This window comes from Solanum pennellii, chromosome 2 (assembly GCF_001406875.1).
Source record: "Solanum pennellii chromosome 2, SPENNV200".
Lineage (NCBI taxonomy): Eukaryota > Viridiplantae > Streptophyta > Magnoliopsida > Solanales > Solanaceae > Solanum > Solanum pennellii.
The window spans coordinates 59114913-59141760 of NC_028638.1; the positions used below are offsets into that span (position 1 = coordinate 59114913).

A 26848-nucleotide genomic window follows, 5' to 3' on the forward strand; every position below is an offset into this window, starting at 1 on the left:
ACCCATAACGTTAATTCTAAAGATATTTTTACCATCTCTTTTTTTTTTTATCTTTTATTGATAATCTTCGAAATAGTAGTTGGTATGGATGTGGGCGAAGTAAATAAATGGAGTTGGCGTATGACCCCATGTCGGCGGAATCATTCAAATCCCAATTTCAAGAGCTACCCCACCCTTCTCATAACTACACGCGCCTTTCCGTACTTTGAACTTCCTTCAAAAATCACCCAACCATTTTATGATATCAATTAATATTAATTTTGAAAAGTAAAATATGAAGAAGGAATAAAATACTCTAATTAAGAAATAAAAGTGAAAGTAAAAATTACATAAATAAAAGTAAAATTTTAAGAAGCAATTTCATTTTAGCTTTGATTAAATGTTGTTTGTATTGCACCTTCTTAATTGCGAGTAGAATCTTTGGGACAACCGGAAAGCACCATTGATTTTTAAGCATCAGCCTCCACCACTCGACGTTTGTATTTTCCATGCTCATTTCTTTATTTTACAATTGGAATAAAACATTCTTCTCACTTCCTCTAGGCTGTGTGTCGGCAACCACTGCAATGTTCTACTCTCCTCCTCAGTATGTCTCCTCCAAATCTCTATCTTTTTCTTTTTATGTCTGCAATGGCTTCATTTTTGTACTCTGCTTTGCTTCTTAACTTGGTTAATGATTTCTTTTATGAACATTTGATTTTATTTTGTTTTCTAATTTCTATGGGCTATTGATTGGCTTAAGCATTTAAGGTGAGTGTTAAATAGAACTCTCCTTTGTAATTGTTTCCGGAAAGCAAAATGTGCTCTTTTGAAGATTGACAATGATATGTCATGAAAATATAAGCCTGATACTCTACTCACGTCAACTCATTTATTCCACAAGTTCTACTCACCTACTGATGTTACTTTTTTTCTCTCGCTGATTTCCTTGTCCAAGTTAGGTTGCATTTATTGTGTTCAACAGTAGATTAGTCCAGTTTAGAAAAGATTAGTAGATTATCCAAGGTAACAAGTTTGTGTTGTTTTTAGCCATTGCAGGCTTTGTTAGAATTCCATTTTACATTTGTGTATCGGAAATCATGGTTTCCGGACTGAGGGCGAAAACTAGGAAAGGTCCCTCAGTTCAAGTAGATTATCTAATTCATATTCAGGAGATCAAACCTTGGCCTCCCTCGCAGTCATTGAAGTCGGTTCGTGCTATTGTGATCCAATGGGAAAATGGAGATAGGAACGGTTCTACTAGTAAAGTTGTTCCATTTTTAGGCGCTGGTGTTGGTGATGGAAGAATTGAGTTCAATGAGTCCTTTAAACTACCTGTGACACTACTGAAGGAAATTTCTAATAAAGGGGGTGATGGAAACAGTTTTCAAAAAAATTGCATTGAGTTCAACTTGTATGAACCCCGACGTGACAAGACAGTCAAAGGTCAACCCTTAGGAACTGCTGTTATCAATTTGGCTGAATATGGTGTTATTAAGGAGGGTTTGAATGTAAGTGCCCCTATTAATTGCACAAGGGCTTATAGGAACACTACACAGGCCCTTCTCTTCCTGAAAATCCAGCCATTTGAGAAAGGTCGCGTCAGCTCCTCATCTTCAAGTCACATTTTAACGAGGGAAGTGTCAATAGACCGTAATGGTGTTGAATCTCTGTCTACATTGACAAGTGAAGAATGTGCTGAGGAAGCTGAGATTGCCTCATTTACCGATGATGATGGTTCCTCGCACTCATCAGTTGCTATTTCTTCTTCAGCTAATGGATCGAACTGTGGTTCACTACCACAAGGAGAGGTATGACGCTTACTTTTCAATCTAGTTTTTTACTATGCCGAATGAATTCAGCTTATGTGATACGAGTACTTCCCTTCTGTTGCTTCCAAATCGCATGACGCAAGGAACTTTTTCGGTTGTGTTTGTTTAATACACACTTTGTATAGGAGATGGGACGTTACTTCATGATATCCCTTTTTATATTAAACTCAACTATTTCTTGTGCACATGTGCTTGATGTAATTTATGGTAGTTAATGCGCGGCATTGCCAATTCTGTAAACAAAAATACAAAATACTGAGTAGCTTGACACCTAGCGATCAATCATTACAGGATGAAGCTGAGGGAGTGAAAAGTAATCCTGGACAACATGAAGATGAACATCTCCTACATTCAAAGAAAAAATCTGTAGATTTGGATGAGAAGCAAGTGGTGAAATCATTATCTGATTTGAAGGAAAGTCCATCTCCCTCTTCAACTGATTTGTCTTCTGACTTGGCATGGCTCTCAAGGAAAATAGGTGGTAGTGGTAGCAATAAATTCTCAACCTCAAGTGAGAATGAAATAACTGAAAACTCTCAGAATCCGCGGGTGATGACCAAACATGTTGAACCAGAAAAAATACTGGCTAACAGTGAAAGTGATGGTGAAATATATACTCCTCAAAAATCTGATGAAGGGAGGCTCAATAGTCATCTAGATCAAGAAGGCTTTCCAGTTTCACATATCACAGATGAGAGTAAATGCTTTATGAACTCAGCAAGTCATTTCTCCAGTTCTGAGAATGCTGATAATGCTTCTACTCCTATTGTGGATAGGCATGAGGATGTGATAGATATTGTTACCAAAAATGGTTCTTATGAGGGTGAAAACAGTGAGAATTATCAAGAGAGGAGGCAAGAATCTGGTGTCTATAATATAGAGAATTATCAGGAAAATGGAAAAGTACAAGAAATTGTCGAAGAGGAAGACAGTGAGGATGCTATGAAGAATGACTCAGAAGAAAGTGACGTAAATTCTACTGACTCTGAGAATGCTTCTACTCCTCTTGGAAATAGGCATGAAGATGCGAGAGCTGTTGTTACCAAGAGTGGTTCTTGTGAGGGTGAAAACAGTGAGAATTATCAAGAGAGGGAGAACTATCAGGAAAATGAACAAGTACAAGAAATAGTCGAAGAGGAAGAAAGTGAGGATGCTATGAAGAATGTCTCAGAAGAAAGTGATGTAAATTCTACTGACACGGACAGTTATGGAGCAAAGAGTAGTATCCTGAATAATGAGAGATTAAAGCATGTAAAGTCAGTTAGGTCATCAGCAGAACCTAATAGAGTAAGAGGGTCTGTCAGGGGCAATCAACTTTTAGCACAAGATAAATTGATTAGTACTCAAGGTTTAGGAAATGAGTGGAAAGATCGAAATGTGCATTCAACAATTCTTTTGGAAAGCAAACTCCATAAGTTGGAGCAAAGAGTAAAGATGGCAGAAGGAGAATTGAGAGAAGCTGCTGCAATTGAAGTTGGCCTCTACTCGGTTGTTGCAGAGCATGGGAGTTCCACAAATAAGGTTCATGCTCCTGCTAGACGTCTGTCGAGGTTCTATTTCCATGCCTGTAAAGATGACTCTCTATTGAAAAGGGGATCTGCTGCTAAAAGTGCTGTCTCTGGATTAATTTTGGTTGCAAGAGCATGTGGAAATGATGTTCCAAGGTACTTCCTAGTTTACAATCATTTTTTGCATTTAAGTAGCAGTTTTGTATTTTTCATCTCCACACACATATAAGCTGTAACACATTCTTACTAGAACAAGTTTTCAATAGCAAGTACTCCCTTTGTTTCAGTTTGTTTGTCTGATTTTGACTGACATGAAATTTAAGAAAGTAAACGTACTTTTGAATATTGTGGTCTTAAACTAAAAATATGTACAATTTACCAAAATGCTTTTTAATCTTGTAATCTTAAACATGCCAAAATTGGAATTAAAGAAAAGCCAAAAAACAGAAGAAAGGTATTCTTTTTGAAACGGACTATGAAGGAAACTAAGAAAAGCATATTGAACCAGAGGGAGTATTTTGATATGAAAACCTAGCTGCAACCATATAACAGTACTTTTGAAGTTCTTCATACACTCATCTCTAAGCAACTTTGCAGACCTGTGATGGGTTATCTCTTGGTCTTAACATGAGTACACAACAAGCTATAAAAGGCTCAAGTACTATAATATCATCGCCTTTTATCATGGAAGGAAGCTAAGTTTTATGCCCAAGAAAGTATTTATGATTCCCCCTACTTATTCTTGTTTTATGTCTGAGCACAGGTTAACTTTCTGGTTATCAAATTCGGTGGTGCTGAGAGCAACTATAAGCAAATTCCAGCGGCAGCTGTGTTTGCCCCATGCTACTGAAACTATTCTTGGAGAGGCTGTTTCCAAGGACAAGAAGAAGATATCTTCTCCACTAAAGTGGGAGACTTTTTCCAGCAATGTTATAAAGGATGATTTTTGTGAAAGTTTTGGTAATTGGGAGGACCCTCGTACATTTACGAGAGCACTTCAGAGAACAGAGGCCTGGATATTCTCCCTTATCGTTGAATCTATTTGGTGGCAGGTCTCTCTTCCAGGTCCATTTGAACTTTGAAATAGAAGAATATATTATCTAATTCATAAATACAACTGCCCTTTTATTTTTTCAGACTCTCACTCCACATATGCAATCTGGTGCTGCAAAAGAAATCCGCGAAAGTATGAATTCTTTGATAAGCAAAGTTTATAGAAGGACAGCAACTTCAGATAATGAAGAGCATGGAAGTTATTCTTCAGAGCTTTGGAAGAAAGCCTTCAAGGATGCATGTGAAAGGATTTGCCCTGTTAGAGCTGGAGGGCACGAGTGTGGTTGTTTGCGTTTTCTATCTAAACTGGTACTAGCTGGCACATTGTCCTTCAAATCTATTTTAACTACTTATTACATGTAATATTATTAGTCTGAGTAAAACTTAACATGCTCTTGATATTCTATAATATTTCTATCTTTTTGCTGAGAATGTCATTCTTGTAACCAGATAATGGAACAATGTGTGGCTAGACTGGATGTAGCTATGTTCAATGCAATCCTTCGAGAGTCTGCTGATGAGATTCCTTCAGATCCTATATCAGACCCTATTAGTGATGCCGATGTTCTTCCTATTCCAGCTGGACAGGCTAGTTTTGGGGCGGGGGCACAACTGAAAAATACGGTAAGAATTACAGTTGGATTTTGCCCGGTGAAATGAAATAGTAGAGTTTAGACGTGAGGATATATAGCTACTTTCCTGTTGTTATGAAAAGTGTTGTCACATAGAAGCCTTTGATGGAGGGGAAGCTTATATTTCATTAACCTTCTTTTTTACTTATCAAAAATAAATCCACTTTCCCCTCTTTTGTATCCAATATAAAGGGAATTTTCAAAATCAATCGTGCTCATTCAATTACAGACTTGGTAAAACAGACTTGTTTACCAATTACAAACCTATTATTTTTCCTAACTAATTTTTTCCCTATTTGTACATTCAACCCCTAATTTTCTGCATGTACGTTCTAATGGGCATTGCATATATGTCGTGGGCAATGTTTGTGAAACATTAGTATTTATCCTTTGATAGAGATTCAATTTTTTCAATGTGGATCACAGGTTGGGAATTGGTCCAGATGGCTTACTGACCTTTTCGACATTGATGATGGGGAATCACTAAAAAATAGTAATGAAGAGAATGGGAGTAAAGAACTTGACACCTCTGCAAAGTCTTTCTACCTTCTAAATGCATTGAGTGATCTTATGATGCTTCCAAAGGATATGCTTTTAAGCAGGACAATGAGAAAAGAGGTCAGACTCAGAACCCAACCATTTGCTATTCTTTGTTTCTCTATTTTTTCCCCTCTTTGATATGGTGCTGTTTGTTTCTTCAGGTATGTCCGGCACTTGGTCCATTGCTAATAAGAAGGGTTCTTAATATATTTGTTCCAGATGAGTTTTGTTGTGATTCAATACCTGAAGCTGTATTTGAAGTTCTCTCAGAGGTAAATCTATGTCTTATTCATTTTTCAAACTTGAGTTTCAGCTTTATCTGGAAAATATTTTGTTGTTTATTTTCCTTGCTGGAAGTTGAAGCTAAGGTAGCAGCTGGAGTATAATGTCAAGCCTTATATCAATGAAGTAAGTCTTACAAGTCATTTTTCCCCCTTTTTTCTGGCTAGGAACCTTCTGAGGCTGAGGGTGATTCTGTTACAAACTATCCATGCACAGCAGCTCCTGTGGCTTATATGCCACCTCCAATAGCTTCAGTAGCTGGTATGTTGGGCGATGGTTGTAGCTATTCTATGTTGACACGAAGTGCATCTTCAGTGCTCAAAAAGTCATACACAAGTGATGAGGAACTTGAGCTATTGGATTCACCGTTGAATTTTATCATTAATGATGGCACTGAAGCTTCACATTCTTTAGTAAAACAGAGTTCCATGCCAAAAAGTAGTGGAAGGCAGAGGTACCAACTCCTTCGGGAGGTTTGGAATAACAGTGAGTAAAATGAGTAGTTGTGGTGTTAACAGATTTCTTGCTTTTCATCTAAAGGAAGATAGGGATCGATGATGAGAGTATGATTTGTGGATATGAGAAGCACTTGTTATGCATCTTCACGTGTAGATATTGTAGGAGTTAGGTGTCTGTAGAAATATTTGATAAACTTGAACGGAAAAAGGTGTTGTTCTTTTTGTGATTGAGTTATTGCAGTTGTTCTACTGCTTCATAATGTATAGTAGTTTCCATAGTTACTTCACCAGTATAAACTCAAACTACAAAGTTAACACACCAAACCACACTCAATAGTTGTATAGATGGAACATTTTACAAACTCTTGGGAGCTGTATGAGCGGTAACGTCCACGTACGGCTCCGTGAGAAGGGCGGTGGACAGAAATGGCCTTGTTGTACCTCACTCTCGTCTTCAATGGGGTCTGCTCTTTCTTTTTTGGGAGAGTTGTGTTCTGCTAGAGATAACATGGTTACACTCGTAAACAAGAATGAAACAAAAACTAGCTATACATTCCCGGTCAAAACTGATTTTGATACACTCATATCACTGCACATAATATACTTGCAAAAAGAATTAAGTATTATCACAGGAGAATCATATCAGCATCCTGCAGTCAACTGTGTTGAACCACCTGCACTCATCATGTGCTGAAGTTGCAATGCAGCCAAAAGGCCTTGCCAAGTTTCAGCAGGCCCTCCTGCTACTTGATAATTGAGGAGCTTTTTCTGCTTCCTATAATATTCTTCTAAGGGTTTGATCTTCAAAATTATACACAGAACAATAACATGTATTAGTTGCCTTTGTAGTTCAACTGAGAAAACAATGAGTAATAATTGTGCATCAAGATGGTGACAATCATCATTACATACACAATACTAAGATATATAAAGCTGAGACTAGATTTAGATTCATCATCTGTGAAGCACATGCAGAGAGTAAATGTGAAAGCATATTGAATTGAGTGGTTTGAGATATATCTTTTGACATTGTTATATAAACTCTTCAGCATGATTAGTCCAACTATGGATCATGAACGCTTTAATTTTTTTGTGTTCATATATTTACAGTAACAGAACTGCTAGGCAATCTCAAATGTTTTCTGGGGTACTGTTTTTGTTAACTTGTAAAATTTACAATATGTCAGACAGATACCTGTTCATCATGATCATATTGCTTCTCTTTGCAGGCACCATCCATGACCCTTGAAGACATTAAATTACCTCTCTTAAGGAGTTGATCTTCAGCTGAATAAATTCCATTGCTTCTATCATTCTTTGACACGGAACACTTGAGATTCAGAACTAAATCTATGTCCACAACTTTGTCAAGGATTTCCTACATAAAGATATCAGAAAAACCGACTCAATTTTTCAAGAGAAAAATGAAGAGCCTTAAGTGAGGAGGGAGAGGTATACATACAGCCTGAAACATTGTACGAGGAATTCCATCTAAAATGAACCCGTTTTCACCTCTGCAATAACCTTCTTCCAGCCTCTTTGATAACAAACCAAAAATAACTTCTTCTGGAACATGCTTTCCCTCATTCATAACACTTGATATCTTCATACAACCATAAATTATTTCAATAGAAGAGTGCTTTTATGCTTTATATTGTATATAACTTGAATTCAAAATAAAGACGAAATCTTTAGTGTTCCAAATCATCTATATATATATATATATATATATATACTAGTATTAAAAAAGTCCAACAATTATCTTAATTAATTTGATCAACATAGTACAAATTATTTACTTAATTTTAAAAGGTGTAAGTTTGAGTGAGTCAAAATGGCACACTTTGGGGACTTCAAATTTAGTGAAAATCCACAAATCTAACCCCTCGTTTGTCCCTTCTTTGACCTTGGGCTTCCCTTCCCAAACGTGTAATCAAACTTAAAAAATATTTTTGTTTTTAATAATTCAAACTACTCAAGCCCCCTCTATATATGTGAAATTCTTAACCTCTTCACATTAATACTTGAGACTTTTTTTTATATATATATTTTAAAAATAATAATTTTGTGTGTACTTTTTCTTATTTAGCAATTAATGAGTATGCATTTGATATATGAAGTGTATTAAGTGGACTTTAATTCTACTTTCATTAGTCATTAGTTTCCTACTGCTTTATATGTATAAAAAAGTCTATTATTGAGTGTATACATAAATTCTACCCGTAAAAATAAATAGAGATGTCAAATAAATGAATTGAGCTGAATTAATGAATATCGAAACGAGTTGACTTGATAAAGGAGTGGATTGTTAACCTACTTAAATATTACTTGGGCTAAAGTAAATTGGACTGAAATAATCATAACTCCACCTGTCCAACTCTTACTAAGTTACACATTCAAAGTTAATTTTATTTTAATTATTTTGAGTATCTAATAAAACTCTCCTTTGTATAACGACCTTAAAAAAAAAACATAACAAATTAAAAAGAAATTATTAATAAAAAATATTTAGATAAAATTTTTCATGGATCAATTTAGACGGCATGCCGGCCTAGTTTTGAAATGGGCTACACTAAACATGTCAAAATGAACCCAATTAAGCGGGTTGTTAACCCGTTCAAACATAAATAGATCGGACAAATTATAAATTGAGCTAGTTTCAAATATATGCAATAAAATAATTAGTTTACCAGAAATGTAGACATGTTTTATTTATACTAGTTCTCGAATACGTGCAACGCACGTATATTTCACGTTAAGTAATTTTTTTAAAGAAAATAATATGACTTATTTGAATTTAAAAGGAAGATTACTTTTTGTCTGATTTAAACTTCTGAGTCATTTATTTTTTGTATTTAACATAAATAATTAGTAAAATAGTATATATATATATATATATCGAATGTAACATGACAAACTATTAAAATCAGTATTTTTCATGCATTGCAACACCACATTAAACTAATTACTTCAAATTTTTTATTAAACCTCAAGTATATAATGTCATATATAACATTTTTTTTTTCTATAGTAATACATGCACTTACATATATTAAAGTGTAAGATAAATTAAAAAATAACAAAATAAAGACACAACAATTTTAACTAATTAATCAACATCACCTGATAGGTAAACTACCACGAAATGGTTCTTTGACATTGTTGCCTCAAATATGCAATCGGCTATAAGAATCCCAAGTTTTCAATTGTATGATATAATTTGAATAGTAATACACTTATCAAAATTACTGTGCAAATCAATTGGAACTGCATCCTATATATTTTTTAAAAATGTTATGTGATAAAACTTAATAGAGTACATGAAAAGTTTTCCAACGGATGAAAATTAAAAGAAATAACAAATTTAAATTAATGGGATATATGCATATATAATTATATAGTAAAAGATAAACTATACTAAGGGCTTGACAGATTCATGAACTTCACATTAATGTTTCATAATTTCAGGAAGTTGAAACAAAATCAAACTATTGAATATAGGACAATTTTAGGAAGATGAAAAGCTAGCAATTCCAAAACATTGAATATAGGTTGTTGTAATTTGAGTGATAATTCAAAATATTATTTTTATTTGTTGTAATTTGAGTGATAATTCAAAATATTATTTTTATTTATTAAATATTTTTATTAATTAAAAGGCAAAAAAGTAATTCAACTTTGATAATCAAAATTCATTGAATCTCGAAATAAATATTAAACAAAAAAATAATATTTTAAATAATTTCAAGAAAATAAATTAAATTAGATATTTTAATTGAAAATTATTCTAAAGAAGTGGAAAAGTCATTAACATTTTGATTAAAATAATATAATTTAATATTTAATTTAAATAGTTAAATATCTTTATAATATTTTAATTTATTTTAAATATTTCTTTATAAAGTTCAATTATATAATAAGAAATGCAGAAATTAACAATTTTAGTTATGATTTAATCTCTAATGGTATGAATATGTCTATGAATAGCTAATTATTTTTCCAGATCAAACAACTTATTTATTGAAGTAGTTTACAATGAATTTCTACTCGAAAAAAATAATAAACAGATATAAAAGTCTTTGACGAAAATAGCAAAGATATGAAGAAGAAATAAATGCAATTCTAGTTATTGCTGAAATCACAAATATAAGAATCTTTTTCTTTTGTGCTTATATGAATTACATTCTTTTTTAAAAAAAATATACAATAGTATTTTTTAAATGAAAATAAAAAAAATTGACGAACATATTTTCATTTTCGAATATCTTTTGATCTTTGTTTCCATAAGATGAAAATTAATTATATGAACCAAAAGATTAATTTAAAAAATTGGGATAAATAGTTCGAATTTAAAAATAATCATTCCGTTTTCATATCAAACGCTATATCACTAAACATACTAAGATTGAGGCTTAAACCACACATACATATATAAAAAGGATAGATATACCTGGAAAAAAAGAATCTCTAGCAGAATGAGAATGAATGGAAAATGAGAGAAAGAAAACTTATTGTATACCTATATAGAGTTTTGTAATGTAAAGAATATGAAAAGGTGGAGAAAATTATATAAACATTGATCAACAATAACTAAGAAAAATATGACATGAAACGTTTTTGAATTGTAATCAAGGAGATTATGACTATCTATCTTCAATCTTAAATATTGAATTTAGTGTAAAGCATTAAGTTCGGTTGGAATGAGTTTAACTGCAGAAACTCAAAGGATCAATAATCAAAAATAAAAAAAAAAACTGTTTTGCTATCATTATTTATTTAATTTTCAAATTTTGTAAATGACATTTTCTAATTTAATAAATAAGTGAAGGGCATTTTAGTAATCCAACTTTTAAGTTTTGAGCTTCATGCTTATAATAATATATGATATGCAAACAAAGCATATTGTTAAAAGAGAAATAAATACCTTGTTATAGTGAGGGTTGAGTTGTTGACGTACGAGAGAGCCCATGGAAATATATGGAACGTCCACAAGTTTGGATAGCCATTGGGCGTACACGTGTCTCTGCGTCATTGGATGACCCATGATCAGCCACTGTACTCCTCTGCGTGGAACTGATCCTGATGGTTCCTCCATATCGTCCTCATAGTCGTAATCAAAGTGAGCTGCAACAGCTGAACCGTAGGCCCGAACCGACTTGCTTGAAGCAGCCCGAAGAAATGTTCGGGCGGAAACTCCGAGGAAGCTCAACATTGCCATGGCGTGTGGGAGATGTAAATGGTGGTGGTTTATAAAATGGAAATGATGCTGAAAATGTGTAGGATTTAGGTGGATGGCATGAATCAAAGGAGTTGACCAAGAATGTTTTCACTAGACTCGGTCTTACCACTCCCATTTTCTTTCACCTATCAAATTAGTCGTTTAACAAAATGGATTTTATTCTTTTAATTTATTTTTCACATGGACATATTTATAATTATATTGAAATAAAACACATTTTGTAATCTTAACTTATAATTACAATTCTTTAAAATTTAAAGTTAAAATCAATAAACATATTCAAATTGAAAAATAATCATATAAATAAATTGATGGTGGGCGAGGGGCATGTGCATTGTAAATGACATGTGGACCTCCTGGAATATTATTGTGTTTAAATTGGTTTAATTTTTAAAAAATAAAAGAAAAGTAAAAGCAGAAAAAATCAATCAAAGTCGCCCACCGTGGGGCTCGAACCCACGACCACAAGGTTAAGAGCCTTGCGCTCTACCAACTGAGCTAGACGGGCTTATTAATAAATTTATCGCTTCTATTAATATCAATTAAACACTATGATCAGGTTAACGATTATTTAATGGTTTTATGAAAAAAAAATTATATTGAATTATCAATTCAATGTTGATTTTTTAATATTGGGTTAACCGATAACCTATTAAAAATATAATAATTTACTATTGTAACTTTTAATCATACATAACTAACTGTCAAACAAAAATTATTAATATAATTATTATATTAGACTATGACTATAAGGACACTACGCAATTAACATTATTTAACTCTGCTCACTCCATTTAATTTTAGGTTGTAGTATTATTTGTAGTACTATTATAGTCTTCGTTCACAATGTCAAAACTTAAAGATCTAAAAATAGTTAGGGTTCGCAATAACGACAACAAGGGTTAAAGCGATAACTAGGGTTGTGAATTGACTCAATGAGTAATTTGATTTCTCTCTTTTCTATTTCATGCGACATTGTTGAATAAGTCATATATTAGCGATTTCTTAATGGTTAAACTAAAATCAAGACCAAAAATCGATAACAAATATCTTATTGATTTTGATAATTAATTATTTAAAAATAAAAAATCAATTAATCAAACAGAAAATACTCAAAACTTAATTGAACTGACTGACACCCTAATTCCACTTGCTAAAAAATATTATAAGAGCTTCGAGAAAAGATAAAAAGTTATTAAAAAAAAGAATTGCTTGGACTTTGAACTATTATTCCTCGTTTGGATTTCCTAGTCTCCTTCCCCGTGACTTGGTACATTAGAATCAGCTTCTTTCTAGGTTTCTTCCCAAATCATCTGTTAAACCGAATCAACCGTGCACACCTGAAAGTCCTGCCTACAATTTCCATCGGTTGCCCTTACGCATGCCACGCGGATTCAGCCGCGCTCAATTATATATAACGTCCTTACCAATTCTACTCTTGCAACCTTTCTATTTGCACCAAAACATTATACTACATCATATTTCTTCATGGCAGAATGCAAACAGCACCAACGCCTATTTGACCGTTTTGATGAGAACAGAGACGGGAAAATATCTGCCGAGGAGCTTCAACAGTGTGTGCATTTGATTGGCAAAGACATGTCATATGAGGAAGCAAAGGCTGCTGTTGAGCATAATGATACAGACAATGATGGCTTGTTGGATTTTGAAGATTTTGTGAGATTAATTGAAGGTGGAAGTGAAGAAGAGAAGGCGCACGAGTTGAAGGAGGCGTTCAAGATGTATGAAATGGAAGGGTGTGGATGCATAACGCCGGAGAGTTTGAATAGAATGCTTTCTAGATTGGGAGAATCAACAACAATTGATGAATGCAGAGGAATGATTTGCCGCTATGATATTGATGGCGACGGTCTCCTTAATTTTCATGAGTTTGAGATCATGATGCGTTGCTAGTACTCGTCACTCAACTAATACTTATTACTATCTCTATCTCATAAAGTGATCACTCTTCAGTTAAGACACCTAGTTGCTACTTTGTCTCATTCTTTTGTTTCTGCTTTATTTGATTCTTCCATTCTTTCAGTCTTTAATTGGTTGATCACTCATTCTTTCTGTATATTCTAAAACCAGGTTACATGTGTTTATTTGTAATTTCTCCATTAATACCCATATTTTGTGCTTTACATGTTTGTAACACTACTACTATGATTAATGATCTGTAATATACGTTTCATTTTACCTTTGGGGTGTCCTTTGATTCAACAACTTTGTATTAAAAAGTCGAACATATATTGAGAAATGAACTAAAAATTGATCGACAAAAGTAGCTACATAAGAAGATGACTATTGATTAAAAGTAACTATATAGTTACTCAAGTACATACTATTTACAAGTAACAGTAATAATATGCAGAATAAACTCTCTTCTCCTATTTTGCCTTGAGTACATAGGAAATCCAGAAATTATGACTCATAAAAACCTTACAACAAGTTAAACACTGGCCAGTTTACAATTCACAGAATCACATGGTAGTACTGGTGGCTTCAGCCTTGAACAAAGGTTTGCAAGAGCTTTCGGAGATTATGAGTTGCTCCTCCCCTTCCAGTAATTTTTCTTCAACCAATCTTGACAACTTCTTCACAATTTCACCAGCGTTTGGTCTTAATGACGGCTCTTCCTCCACACATGCTCTAGCCAAATTTGCCAATGCCACTGCTGCATCAAATGAATAATTCTCTCCCAACGCGCTGTCCACCCATTCCCTTAGCTCATCCGCATTCTCTGACTCCAAAATAACCTTCATTTTCTCAGAGAGGGCAACTTCATCTTCTCCTTCAGTAACATTTCTAATTCTTATAGGTGTTTGGCCTGATAACACCTCAAGTAATATCACCCCGAAAGCAAAGATATCAATGCTCGGGGCAATGATTTGTTGTTTAAGACACTCTGGAGCCAGGTAACCTTTTGCAACATCATCTTCAACACATCGAGCCATACCAAAATTACCAACTTTAGCCTTGAACTCTTCATCAAGAAGTATGTTCCGGCTCTTTATATTTCGATGAACATAAACAGGATCCATGATATGGTGCATAAATTGCAAGGCAGTGGCTACATCTAAACAGATCCTTAGCCTCTGATTCCATGTCAAGAAACAATCACATGAAGCAATGAATTGATTTTTCATTGCTAGACCACCATGAAGCCAGTCCTTCAGTGAACCATTTTTCGCGTATTCAAACACCAAGAATGAATCAGGACCCTCTGTAACACACGTCCCTAAGAGCCTAATGATATTTGGGTGATGATGAATTGCATCATTGAATAGCCCGAAATCTATTTTTGAGATATTGCTAGTCTCCATCTGTTTGATTGCCAAATTTTTACCACTGATACGGCCATGGAATACAGAATCCTGGATAAGATTCGAGGAATCAAATTCCTCTGTTGCCTTCTTTATCTCCTCAATAGTATAGGTCTCAACGAATAACTTATGTGGTGTGGCATCAATAATCTGACCATCAAGATCATTTTGAGACCCATCGAATGAAACTTTCTTTTCGCTCGTAGTTCTCACACTCAAACTTAACTTTTGTAGCTCCGTATCTCTTTCCTTACTCAAAATATCCCCTTTCCTCTTGAGAAAATAAAACAAGAAAACTGCTGGAAGCGCAACAATCGCCACGAAGACAACCAAAGCAACAGCAATATAAACTCTCATCATCCGCATTTTGGTCTTCTTCTTATGTATTTTTGATGAAGCAACACTTGCTGCTGGATATCCCAAATTCGGTTGCTGAGGTTTCGTGAATGATCCAAGTTTGGGTTTACCTGTTGATACATGATATAATTAAGTAACCAAGGAGGCATGTTGAGACATAAATAATGTAATTAAATGTTACCTTCGAGTGGGATCAAAAGTGTTGAAGCTGGTGAAAGTCCATTAGTTCTAAAACTAGCTCCTTGTGATCTTCGATTGACATCAATTATTCTATCAACAGTCGTATTGAAGCTGATTGCCAAGGCTGCAATCGTATCGCCTTGCTTCACAGGGTATGAGAGAAGAAGTTTCGTCCGCAGACTAATTTCTTGTGGAGAAGGACAAGCACATCTCAATGGAATCGATAAGAGAGTTTTCTCAGAGAGACCCCAAGGAGTAACATTTGGATTTTTCTCCTGAATTGCTTTACAAGTCGTTAAACCTTCCAAAGATTGAGCAATGCTGTAAAAGCTCTCACCTTTAGTGGTGGTTTTCCTTAGCTCTGATTCAAAGAAACCACCAATGCATTTACAATCTAATGGAATTATTAAAGGCTGATCAGTTGCAAGAAACTCTGTATCTGGAGAAAATCCATTTGCTTCTCGGAGAAGGTATTGATTGATACCTAAATAAGAGCTCAGATTGAAAAGCGAGTCGTATAATGAATTAGTCCGAAGAATCCCAAACGTCCCGCATTGTAACAGATGCACGTTACGGTCACATCGATAGCCAGAAGCAGATGGAGATTTGGAATCGCAGCTTAATAAGTCCTCTCCAAGAGCAGAAAGAGTAATAAATAGAAAGAAAAATACGAAAGCCCAGAATTGAAAAGCGACTATCATAGTTTAACTAATTGAGTGAAGGACCACTCTATGGCAGGGCATAAAAAGGTTGGTCTATGGCAGGGCAAAGAAATGAATATTTTGGATCTGTACAAATCGGCGTATATAAAGTAGAATATTTCGGACAAGAATCTTGGATGCTACAATTCTTATTTATATTTTTGAGTCTGCACTACTCTTTGAGATTGTTTGGAAACTATGCTCGTGTTAATAATGTTGTATTAGTTATTTCATCTTCTACTCAGCATAAACTAATACATCAATTCACTCCTATTAGTTACGTGGATTTCTAAAATTACAAATCAAGCGTCATATGAATTTTATAACTCCAATAGCTACCAAACAACCCCTATGTACATTTGAAATGGCTATCCGTCATGATTATCCCCTCAACCACCTTAACATATTCTTTTTGGTTTTTGAAACTTTGTATTTATTTATGCGCATACATGAACTGGGAAAAAGGTCATCTTGCCTTGGAAGAATATTGAGCAACAAGTGAATGTACAAACATTGGGGTAAGGAAAGCAAATGAAAATCTGTTAAAAGTTTAGAAAACCAAGTTACTAGTAAATTAATTGACCAGTGGGGCGGTCGGGAAGACCCCTCGTATGGCTAAATATTTGTTTGTCAATTGTTATAGGAGAAGAGAGGGAGGGGGGTAGCTGATGAAATTTTCTATATTGAATTCAGCACATTGGAAACAGTTATATGTATAAAGAAAAACAAGAAGGGTTAACCAGGTAACCGAAAAATCAAATTTTGGCAGAATGGTAAATAACATATTTTACATTATGTTATGTTATTTTACGTTTTTTTTAATTTTTATCCTTTCAATTTTAATATCTTTTAATTTATAAATGAAAAAAAGATTAATTTTTATTTTAAAATAAAAGAATATTATAGACTTTTTAAATTTCTGGTTAAATTTTCTGACCATTTAGCATTATTACGTAATAGGGTATTAGGTTAGTATCTGAGTGGTTGTTTGTGTGCAGGAGACGAATTACGGCAGTAGGTAGTTGAGTGTCTCAACATCCGATCATATTGGTAGTTGTAGTATTTCACTAATAGTTTTTTTTTCCTTCAGTTATTATATTACTAAATGTGTTTTTTTGTACTTCGATTATTTTATTATTTTGTTGTAGTGATTGTTCAGCATACCATGTTATTCTTTCACTTTTGTTACTTCTCTTTCTGAACTATTTTAGATTGTTTTTCCTTGAAATGATAATTTGTTCGGAAATAATTTCTCTATCTCTGAGATAAGATAAGGTACTACTCTCAGCATACCTCACTTTATAGGATAATTAAATGAAAAAGCACATAGTATGTATTCCTCAACCAAGCATACCTCACTTTATAGGATAATTAAATGTAAAAGCACATAGTATGTATTCCTCAACCAATATCACACACCAAGTGTTCAACATGTCTCCATGCTCAAATTAAATCGATATCATAATATCAAAGAATTAATTGAGCGTAATATATGCTCTCTTGTCTTAAGTTAAGGGTACGATAAGTGACGCATACAATGGACAAGCACTATATGCTACGAACAAAAACACTCGCATTGACGAGACCTCCCGTCCTTTGCATGCATAAAGCTAAGGCATTTGAGACACATTTCATTTTAAAAGATGATGACTCAAAATTCCATCTTCACCTATATATATCTATAACCTACATTTCATATGGACCATCCAAAATTTTGAGTCTATGATCAATTGTAAATTTAAAAATTCAATGCAACTTACTTGTTTATATATTAAGTGGATAATTTTGGATAAAAGCTAGATTTCTTTCATATTTTTTTTGAGAAAATGTGGAAGAAGAAAGAAGGTGCACGTGAGATCACATGCCGACCACCATTCAGCAGAGCTCTAGATAAGTAATAAAGAAATGAAAAAAGGCCCATACGTAAACAGAGGTGACAAGTACGAGATCAACTGTCCGATTACTGAGGCCAAAGGGAAAAAAAAGGTTTCTTTTGTCGATAGACCCACAGCCACATGACCAAGCTAGTGCTAGATAGTAGTAGCCAATAATATATTAGTAAATCTCAGAAATTCGGAAATGAGTTTTACTAATTCACTCTTCACCATATGAGGAATCGAAGGTATTAGGGGTCTTAAGTACTAAAATTAGTTAAATTAACATGATTCGCCCTAAAGTATTTAGCTACAACGGTAGCTCATCCATCAATTTAGTTCATTTTGACCTGTTCAATTCATTTTATTTGAAGGTTAGGCTACTTATGTGTTGTTCATTGTGATTTGTCAATTTTTTTAGTTGTTTTATGTAAAAAAGGGGGACATATTTCATGATTAAAAACATTATAAGAGTAATGTACCCTAACCCTTCCATTCTAACACTCGTAGTAGTGGAAAGTGCGCAGTTGAAACAACACATCAACCTTAGAGTTTAATTTAGTGTTCCTAGAAGAACGCACATAAGGTCAAAATAATAATGGATCTGATTTTTATTAGAAAAATACCACCTTCAGCAGATCGAAATATATTGTCATGAGAGTTGTATCTTTTTGAACTCCATCTCGTAGTGTCAAGTTGCCTAGTTGGATCCATTACTTGTTAAAATCTCCCTCCCAGAAACTATGATTCTCTTGGATTTTATGTAAGCCTTCTGCTTCAAAATAATGTGCACAAAGCGAGACAATTTACTAAAGCAGAAATTACACGATTTTTTAGGTTTTGATAATTTCCGAATTTATAGAGTAAACTCAGGGAAAATAATTAGTTGAAATCATTAAAATAAAAAATAAAAAATAAATTAAAGTTTATCTAGCTATTATACAACTCAGGAAGTGGAACGATATTTAGTTATTTGGCAGTGTATTTCATACTAGTTAAGGGTTATAATGCTTGCAGAGTTCAACAAGATAGAGTTTAGAGCAAATTTTGAGGAATATCAGACATTAAAACCATTATGGCACTTTATAGTTATAGTTTTGCGGTTTGCTATGAAGCTTCTCATTTGTATAAATCGCTGTCATCTGATTCGCAAGCATTTAATTTGTATAAAATTCAGCGATTATATATGTATATCGATAAGATAATTGTATATATGTAACTATTGTGTATATATGTCGATGATTGTGTTTGTATATCTGCATAAATTTGAATTTGTATACAATTAAATCGAGTTAACATATTTGTATTTGTATCTCAAATTTCTCTATCGCTTTATATAAACACAAATTGTACGTTGTATTTTGTATAATTTGTGTTTGTATTAAGTGAGAAAGGCAAAAAAAAATTAGCAGGGAAAGATTTGTACTTGCATAATAATAAGTGTATAGAACGAAGAGATATGTATTTGTATATATAAGCAACCAATAAGGTGGTGAGCGAGATTTAGGAGAGAGATGCAAATGACAAAGTTTATTGCGAATTAGAATAAAATATATATTTTAAATTAATTATTTGTTATAATACACAATTCTTTCTCCCTAGGTCGTATGCTATTTAAACGGACAGTTCACTGACATGTTTAACAGATGTGAAATGCCTGAAACTATATATTGCTGATCACATATCTTATCGATTCAGCCCATGGATCAAAGGAGGGCCCATGTAGTCGTAGCCAGCCCACGGAAATAAGAGACGACACCATCTTAAAATACAAATATTTTCTATGCTACCAACTACTAATTATTTCAATCCTGTTTTATTTAAATAAAAACATTCACTCGCTTTTAATGATGACCAAAAAAATAAAAATATATTTGTCATATTGGAGTGGCAATGAAGGAAAGCCACATAGGAATGCTAGTTAGCATCCATTAATTATTTCCAAAATATATAATACTTGTAAAATAGTAGTAATTGTCGGGCCAAATTGAATTGAACAAGCAAAAATGAGGCGTGAGGTTCGTCGTGGCACTATTGGGCGTTACGTTACATCAACCCAAATTAAAAAATTAACGCCACAAGTCTCCTCGTCTTTTCTCTCTCTCCATTAAAGAACGCTCTTTCTTCCTTTCCCACCTTATGAATTATGTGATATAATTTAATTTTGACACGAAACTTAAAATAAAAAAGAAAAAAAAATTAAAACTTATAGTTTAAAATAAATTTTAGATATTTATGTGACTAAAAATCATTTCTTCATTGATAAAATAAATATTTTAAAATTAAGCTATTACTGAATATAAAAACATGTCATTCTTTATTCTTTTTGGGGCCGAGTGAAAAGAAAAATAAATCAAATAAATTAAGACAAAAGAGAATATTACTATAAAAAGGGATGTTTGACTATTTTATTTTTTTATTACATCTTTATAATAAATATTAACTCAATTTATCATTATTTTTAACAGAAAGTCAACATATATGTTATAGATGATTCATACATATGTTATGCATTGACCAGATATTTTTAGTTCTTAAGATTTTGAAAGGCTTAAGCATGGAATACCACGACTTGAGATTTCATCTCCTTATATATATTTACATAATAACAAGGCAATATAGTTAACTAACTATATTTTATTCTATAAACCTAAAGAATGAAAGACATAATTTATTTTCACTTTGTTCCACTTCCACTCCAGGTACTTAAATTTAGAAATATTGGTATTGTGGCACAAAGAATTCATGAAGGATCAATCCTAAAGAAATATGAAGTGATTAAGGGGTTTGCAAAGTCCATCTTGGAGATTTATTTTTTTCATTTTATTTTTAATTGTAATCTTATATTTTTGTTATCTTGTAAGTTTTCACTAACAATCCATGGTAACACCAACATGCATACATAAACAAAAATGTCATTTTTCAGTTTCCAATAAGTCGACGAATTTCATTTTCAAATAATTTAATCAGATTGTGTCAACATCAAACTTTTAAGTGTTAGCATTAGCATGGCACTTTGCATTTTGTGTGGTGGCTAATCCTATTTGTTTTTTTTCTTTTGTCAATTTAGTCGTCTTAAATTTTGTCCCTTTCAACTAATAACCATTACGTTTATCAATTGATGACCCAAAAGTAAATCGACTCTACTAATTAGATGACTCTCCCTCCAAAATCGCCAAGCGTCGAATACCCACCACAATGTTTACCAAAAATAAACTATAGTTGATTATATTTAGAAGCGGAGTAAAAAAAAATCTAGTGAGTATAATTTTTTTGAATTTTGATATCTTTTTTAAAAGAAATTATCTTATTTAACACATTCATCCTTCGAGGATGCGCTAAAAGATTCAAAACAAACAAATAGAAGTTTATATGAGTACCATTTATTTGTTCACGATCACTATGAAGGCGAAAATTGATTGAATTAGATTAATTTATTATTGAATGGGTGATGTAGCTATACAGAAGAAAATTAGTCGATAGTGATTGATTACACTCGAAAGTCAAATAAAAGATTAATTACATGTTAATTAGGTGCCGACGCCTAATTTGCCTCCAATCGGAATGGGTCACGAATCAAATTGCCCAGATTCATTTCATGCCTAAAAAGAATTAGATCATTTTCTCTCTAACTAATACTTATTTCGTCTTTTGCATTTGTTTCTTTAGGTTTAGGTTAATACTACTTTTGGTCCCTCCATTATTTATAAACACATTATTATTCTCCAATATTTATAAACACATAATTATTTTAGTTCATATGATCATATTACATCTTTAATTAATGAGATAAGGATAAAACACATCTTAACTATTAAAAGTTTGAGTTCCATACATGCATTATTATTTATTAGTTTGAGAAATATGTTTTTCTTTTTTATTATATTATATCATGGCGTCTCTAATACACTCTCTTTTTTATTTAAAAAAATTCATATTGTACACCATATAGACAAAAAATTCTACCTTAATAAAAATTATAAATTCGTAATAATAAAAAATTATGAAATAAAATATTAAATACTTTTCTTATATCACTTCATCCATTTGTCTCACCGTACTCCCATTCTTACTTCATCCCCATTCCCCCGCAATCCTTCGAATAATAATTTAGATATTATTTTTTAAAAAAAAAAGACTTCCACCCCACCCCACATAACCCTTTGTTTTCAACTTTTTCTCGTATTGTATATTTGTATCATATAGTTTAGCCTTTAGTTTGTAACTAATATTAGTAATAGTTATTTTATTTTCTTCAAATGAAATATTTTGTTCATGTGACAAGGTTTTTACATATAAAGAGAGTATATTATACACAAACTAATAGTAATTGATAGTTTAGGTATGAAACTCACATCTCTCAATAATTTAAGTATAAAACTCAAAATATAAAACAATTTAATTATGTTTTTGACATGTATCTCTTAATTAATTTAATTGCGCACTTTTCACTCCTTTGTTAGTGATGAGTGAATATTTACAAATTTATCATAATTATTAATTGCTTCACCACATAGTCATCTATGTGTTATATTAAATTTGTTTTGACAACTCATATTTGACGATAATATAATTCTATAAATAGTCAAATTTAGCTAGTAATTTTTTTTATTTTCACAAAAGGATACAAAAGAGTATATTGAAGATGAACTATGTTAAAACATATATCACCAAAGGTAAAATTTACAAATAATTTAGGGACTAAGAATACCATTGTTCCTTTAGTTTCTGGGTATGCATGATTTCCCAAATATAATTTATTTGGACTTACATATAGTGTTACAGATGTAGGAGGGTACAAATTCCTAATAGTGAAATATCAATATTACGTGTGGCAATGAAACAAAAAAGTTGTCAATATTATACTACAGTCCCCTGTTTTAGCGGTTTATAATCCAGAACACATCAACATAGTTGCAATTGGAAAGAAAAAGAAACGACCCTCAACTTATTTATTTGAAAGAAGAAAATTAAGGCAACAAAGAAAAACATTACTATGTGAAAAGGAAATATACCAAAAAGTGTTCAATTCTTGAGTTTTATAATTTTCCATGATTATACATAAAGATAAAGATTAATTAATTTATTAGGTTGGGCAAAATATTAGACTTGTCTTAATTTTGATATTCTTCATGTTTCTATTTTGTGTGTGGTAGATTTGGATGAGGATAGTCATTACTGCCATATTTCATTTACTTTGTCAAGGAGTAATTAAGTTCAGTAAGCAGGAAAACGTGTCATCAAAACTTATCTAAAGTTTTTTCTTTTCTTATCCTATTCGAAATTTTAATTTTGATTGTAATAACTGAATTCATATAGTATATTAGTCCTTCGGGATTGAGTAGTATTTTCTTAGCCTATTTTTATTTGTTCATATTATTGAGTTGGCACACTTTTAAAAAATAATCAATCAAATAATATTTCTGTTATAATTATATTATTATTTAAATATAATAAATTAATTATTTTATAATGCATTGGAAATGAATTATACTCAATTTAAGACTAATATATACGAGTATAAATGATAAATTCTATTCTTAATATTTTTTAAAAAATTATAAAAGGGAACTTTCACATATAACAATTATTCAAAAAGAACTTAATTACTCTTCATAACTATAGTTTGATAATTACAATTCATAGCTACATATTATAGGGAAGAGAGAGGCGAGCGAGACAGAAAGAGAGAGGAGAGAGGGGATAGAGAGGACAAAAGTAAGAGAGAGGTGAACTGTATATTTATCGGTTAGATAATTGTATATTATATATATATATATATCGCAACAACTAGAAGAACCTCCATCGAATCATATCCCCAGGGAGGCTAATGGAGTAGCCGATGCAGTAGCGGAATATGGAAGGAAGACAAAGGATCCAACTATGACAATAAATTATGTCTATATTTTTGATGCATCTCCTTCCTTTGTTAGGAATTGTCTAGAAAGAGATATGAACGCAACTGCCTCATATATAACAGTTCCTTTTGTATGGATGAACCTTAATTATTATTAAATAAAATCCTTCTGTTTCTAAGTAAAAAAAAAAAAAAGCAAGGGAGATTGGGAGAAGGAGGAGAGAGACGATCGAGATTGAGAGAGGGAGGAAAGAGGCGAGCGAGAGAGGGCAGGGAGTGAGAGAGAGGTGAATTGTATATGTATATCGATTAGATAATTGTATATTATACATATACATTTGTATATTTTGGCGAGTTATATATATATAAATGTGACTAATTATACAAACTCGAAAGTCAACTCACATAATTAATACAGAATATTAGTAGTAAATGATAATTATAACAAAATTATAACTATAACGAATAACTAAATAATATAAATTTACTTAATCATAATTTTCTGAAAAAAGAAAATATATTAGCATATATTTATAGTTTAGTGCACAAATAAAAATAGACACAAAAATCTTAGAGAAGTGGGGGCATAAGATTAAAAACCATTTATGTCCGCCAGATCTGTCCAAATTAGAAAAAAGTGAAAATAACAAAAAGTTGAACGTAACGTTCAGTCAGAAGGGAACAAAAAGGGAAAACATGTGGAACGTTAGATTTAAAATAAAGGAAGTAAGGCTGGCCATTCTTTCTGTTACTCCATTTATTTCATTAAAAAAATGAAGTGATTTGATACAAAAGTTTTTGAATCATTTGATAGAGGGAAGCTTTAAATGTAACTATAAAGGGAGTTCACAAATTTACTTTAGGTCACACGTTTAAAATAACATGTGCCATAGATTTGTATTACTTGTTAATTAGAATACGCTAATGATAGTCCCTCCAAATTTCCTTGACCTTTTTTCTGCTTTTTCATTAACCACTTGTTCGGTGGTTTTATTTTGAGAAAGAGAACTGTTAAAACGCCTAATTAGTTTGGTTATGGCAACCTAATTATTATTAACTATATATAATAAGGTAATGTGCAAATTAAAAGGCAACAACATTTGAAACGAAAGAGGATGAAATATATTTCTGAGAAAATAATTAGAATATGGATATGGTTAATTTTTGCGCGTTGGAGTTGTGTCTCAATCTTAGGCATGTTTTACACGAATAAATAAAACAATATCTACTCCAAGAAAGAAAATTATTACTACTGACTACTTCCAAGAAATTTCAGATCAGTAGTTTGCTTTTGTTTTGCTGGCACCTACTCTTTGACTTGCCACATATATATTCAAACCAAAGCCATTTTATTTTTTAATTTGATAAATTCTGGACTCAAAAGAAGTGAAAATTAGTACATTACCATTCTCTGTCATTCATTTTCCTTTGTTTGAGATTTGTGTTAATCTTCCAAGCACGTAATAAATAAATAAATGAGCATGTTGTGCATGATCGATGCTTGAAACTGATCTTTGACAGCTGTGAGAGTTCAAGACTAACCCGAATAATGTGAAGCCCTAAAATGGGAATTTATTCGCATGATCTTTTGTCGAATTACTTATTAGGCGAAATACTAGAAAAGGATAAATTTTCCATTAATAATAATAAATAGAAAGGGGAAGCACGTCTTTGTATGGATTAAAATGCAAATTAAATTGATGCATGGGTTTTCACATGGCTATACTACTTTTTTTTTCTTTAAAAAAATAGAGTCAATCATTCCATAATGATATGCCATTCTTGTCTGCTGATAAAGGTAATCATAACATTTTAGTTTAGAGTATGAATAAACGTGTCACAACAGTGTGTAATCAATGTAACAACTTACATAATAATGCCTTTGTATAATGACTACTTTATTAATAAATCAAACTCTAAGTATTCCCTTGATTCCATTCATATTATATCTTCTTTTAAGATGTTGCATTATTTTAAAAAAATAATAATCCTAATTTAAAAAGTATATACTCTCTTTACCTTATTGAGAATTAATTTATCTAGTTATTGAAGTTAAATTTAGATAAACTCGATATTTAAAATACTCTACTAATAAGAAAATCAAAGTTGATAAAATGATTAGTACATTATGGACAAAATAAATCAAGTAATTTACCAAAAAATGATTCTGATTTCTGAATAGACATAACATAATGCTTGTTTAAGAATACTCGGAGACAATTCAAACACGGACCTTTAGGCCCACCTCAATTGGATACTCCAAATTACATTACTCTATACTTTCTTTATTTCAAATAATTAAATTATCGAAATTTTTACCATCCTTTAAGAAATAAACATTAATATATTAATTAGGCATACTTTTTAATGTTTATCATTATTAATTATTATCACATTTATAATAAAATAATTAAGCATTAATTATAATAATTAATTTAATAATAACTAACAAAACGAAAAAATATATTTAAATTCTTTTTAAGATTAAATAATTAAGTTAATTTTAAAAATAAAATATTTCTAAAATTCAATTTTAAATGGAGTGCATACTTGCAACTAATATGAGACGCAAAAAGTGGAATTCCAAAATTTCCCCACTATCTTTTTACATTATTCTTTTTGGATTCATCTATTTTTATTATTCAACGATAATGATTAGTTGGTTTAATAATAATTTAAATATTTTTTATTCATAAATAAAAAAATTCGATTCTTGTCAAAATGATCCTCTTTTTGTTTTTCTTAACCTACCACAACCCTATGGAATTAAAAATGTAAATACTCTATATTTTAGCATAAGAAAAGACAAATCTTATTTCAAATATTTTCATCGTTTTAATTAATTTATTTAATTTTAATTTATCATAAATTTTTTTTAAAAAATTTAAAAATTTTCAATCTTAATAAAAATACATATACCAAGATATTTTTTAATTTTATCATGAATTAAAAAAGACAAACTAAAAAGATAGGAAGTTGTAAGAAAAGCCAAATCTCAAGTAAATTACTTATTTGCAATAATACTAACCT

The 26848-nt window shown here is 31.8% G+C and overlaps 4 protein-coding genes and 1 non-coding gene across 6 annotated transcripts; 2 read left to right on the forward strand and 3 right to left on the reverse strand.

The window, feature by feature from the left end:
• Nucleotides 1-390: 390 nt before the first annotated feature.
• On the forward strand, nt 391-6515 carry LOC107011338. Of its 2 annotated transcripts, none has more exons than XM_015210797.2 (9): nt 391-586; nt 1030-1790; nt 2103-3475; nt 4083-4371; nt 4457-4681; nt 4823-4996; nt 5431-5622; nt 5706-5816; nt 5994-6515. In XM_015210797.2, exons 2-9 carry the CDS (start codon nt 1080-1082, stop codon nt 6318-6320), a joined length of 3402 nt encoding a protein of 1133 aa, XP_015066283.1. In that variant the 5' UTR covers nt 391-586; nt 1030-1079; the 3' UTR covers nt 6321-6515. The 2 variants fall into 2 exon arrangements, with proteins under 2 accessions (XP_015066283.1, XP_015066284.1); XM_015210798.2 differs by having other exon boundaries at nt 1039-1790; nt 5994-6389.
• Nucleotides 6516-6592: 77 nt separating this feature from the next.
• On the reverse strand, nt 6593-11691 carry LOC107011339 (probable adenylate kinase 7, mitochondrial). The gene is made up of 4 exons (XM_015210799.2): nt 11209-11691; nt 7747-7887; nt 7480-7662; nt 6593-7085 (listed from the first exon to the last, which is right to left on the reverse strand). The coding sequence occupies exons 1-4, from the start codon at nt 11500-11502 to the stop codon at nt 6927-6929; spliced, it is 777 nt and encodes a 258-aa protein (XP_015066285.1). The 5' UTR covers nt 11503-11691; the 3' UTR covers nt 6593-6926.
• Nucleotides 11692-11958: 267 nt separating this feature from the next.
• On the reverse strand, nt 11959-12031 carry TRNAK-CUU. Its single transcript has one exon. It is a non-coding gene; the product is annotated as a tRNA-Lys (tRNA).
• A 913-nt stretch (nt 12032-12944) lies between these two features.
• LOC107010462 (putative calcium-binding protein CML19) lies at nt 12945-13731 on the forward strand. Its single transcript, XM_015209748.2, has one exon. It carries the CDS (start codon nt 13012-13014, stop codon nt 13435-13437), a length of 426 nt encoding a protein of 141 aa, XP_015065234.1. The 5' UTR covers nt 12945-13011; the 3' UTR covers nt 13438-13731.
• Nucleotides 13732-13836: 105 nt separating this feature from the next.
• On the reverse strand, nt 13837-16428 carry LOC107010461 (protein LYK2). Its single transcript, XM_015209747.2, has 2 exons — nt 15388-16428; nt 13837-15316 (listed from the first exon to the last, which is right to left on the reverse strand). The coding sequence occupies exons 1-2, from the start codon at nt 16085-16087 to the stop codon at nt 14007-14009; spliced, it is 2010 nt and encodes a 669-aa protein (XP_015065233.1). The 5' UTR covers nt 16088-16428; the 3' UTR covers nt 13837-14006.
• Between the last annotated feature and the right edge of the window lie 10420 nt (nt 16429-26848).

What these genes read in the sequence shown, in the direction of transcription:
- LOC107010461 (XM_015209747.2), bottom strand. Translation starts at nt 16,087, where the DNA reads ATGATAGTCGCTTTTCAATTCTGGGCTTTCGTATTTTTCTTTCTATTT. An exon ending in ACTTTTGATCCCACTCGAAG is followed by an intron (nt 15,317 to 15,387) that starts GTAACATTTAAT and finishes ATGTATCAACAG; the next exon opens with GTAAACCCAAACTTGGATCA.
- LOC107011338 (XM_015210797.2), top strand. Translation starts at nt 1,080, where the DNA reads ATGGTTTCCGGACTGAGGGCGAAAACTAGGAAAGGTCCCTCAGTTCAA. An exon ending in TGTGGAAATGATGTTCCAAG is followed by an intron (nt 3,476 to 4,082) that starts GTACTTCCTAGT and finishes GTCTGAGCACAG; the next exon opens with GTTAACTTTCTGGTTATCAA. An exon ending in TTGAATCTATTTGGTGGCAG is followed by an intron (nt 4,372 to 4,456) that starts GTCTCTCTTCCA and finishes TTATTTTTTCAG; the next exon opens with ACTCTCACTCCACATATGCA.
- LOC107011339 (XM_015210799.2), bottom strand. Translation starts at nt 11,502, where the DNA reads ATGGCAATGTTGAGCTTCCTCGGAGTTTCCGCCCGAACATTTCTTCGG. An exon ending in CTCGTACAATGTTTCAGGCT is followed by an intron (nt 7,663 to 7,746) that starts GTATGTATACCT and finishes ATCTTTATGTAG; the next exon opens with GAAATCCTTGACAAAGTTGT. An exon ending in AATATGATCATGATGAACAG is followed by an intron (nt 7,086 to 7,479) that starts GTATCTGTCTGA and finishes ATAATTTTGAAG; the next exon opens with ATCAAACCCTTAGAAGAATA.
- LOC107010462 (XM_015209748.2), top strand. Translation starts at nt 13,012, where the DNA reads ATGGCAGAATGCAAACAGCACCAACGCCTATTTGACCGTTTTGATGAG.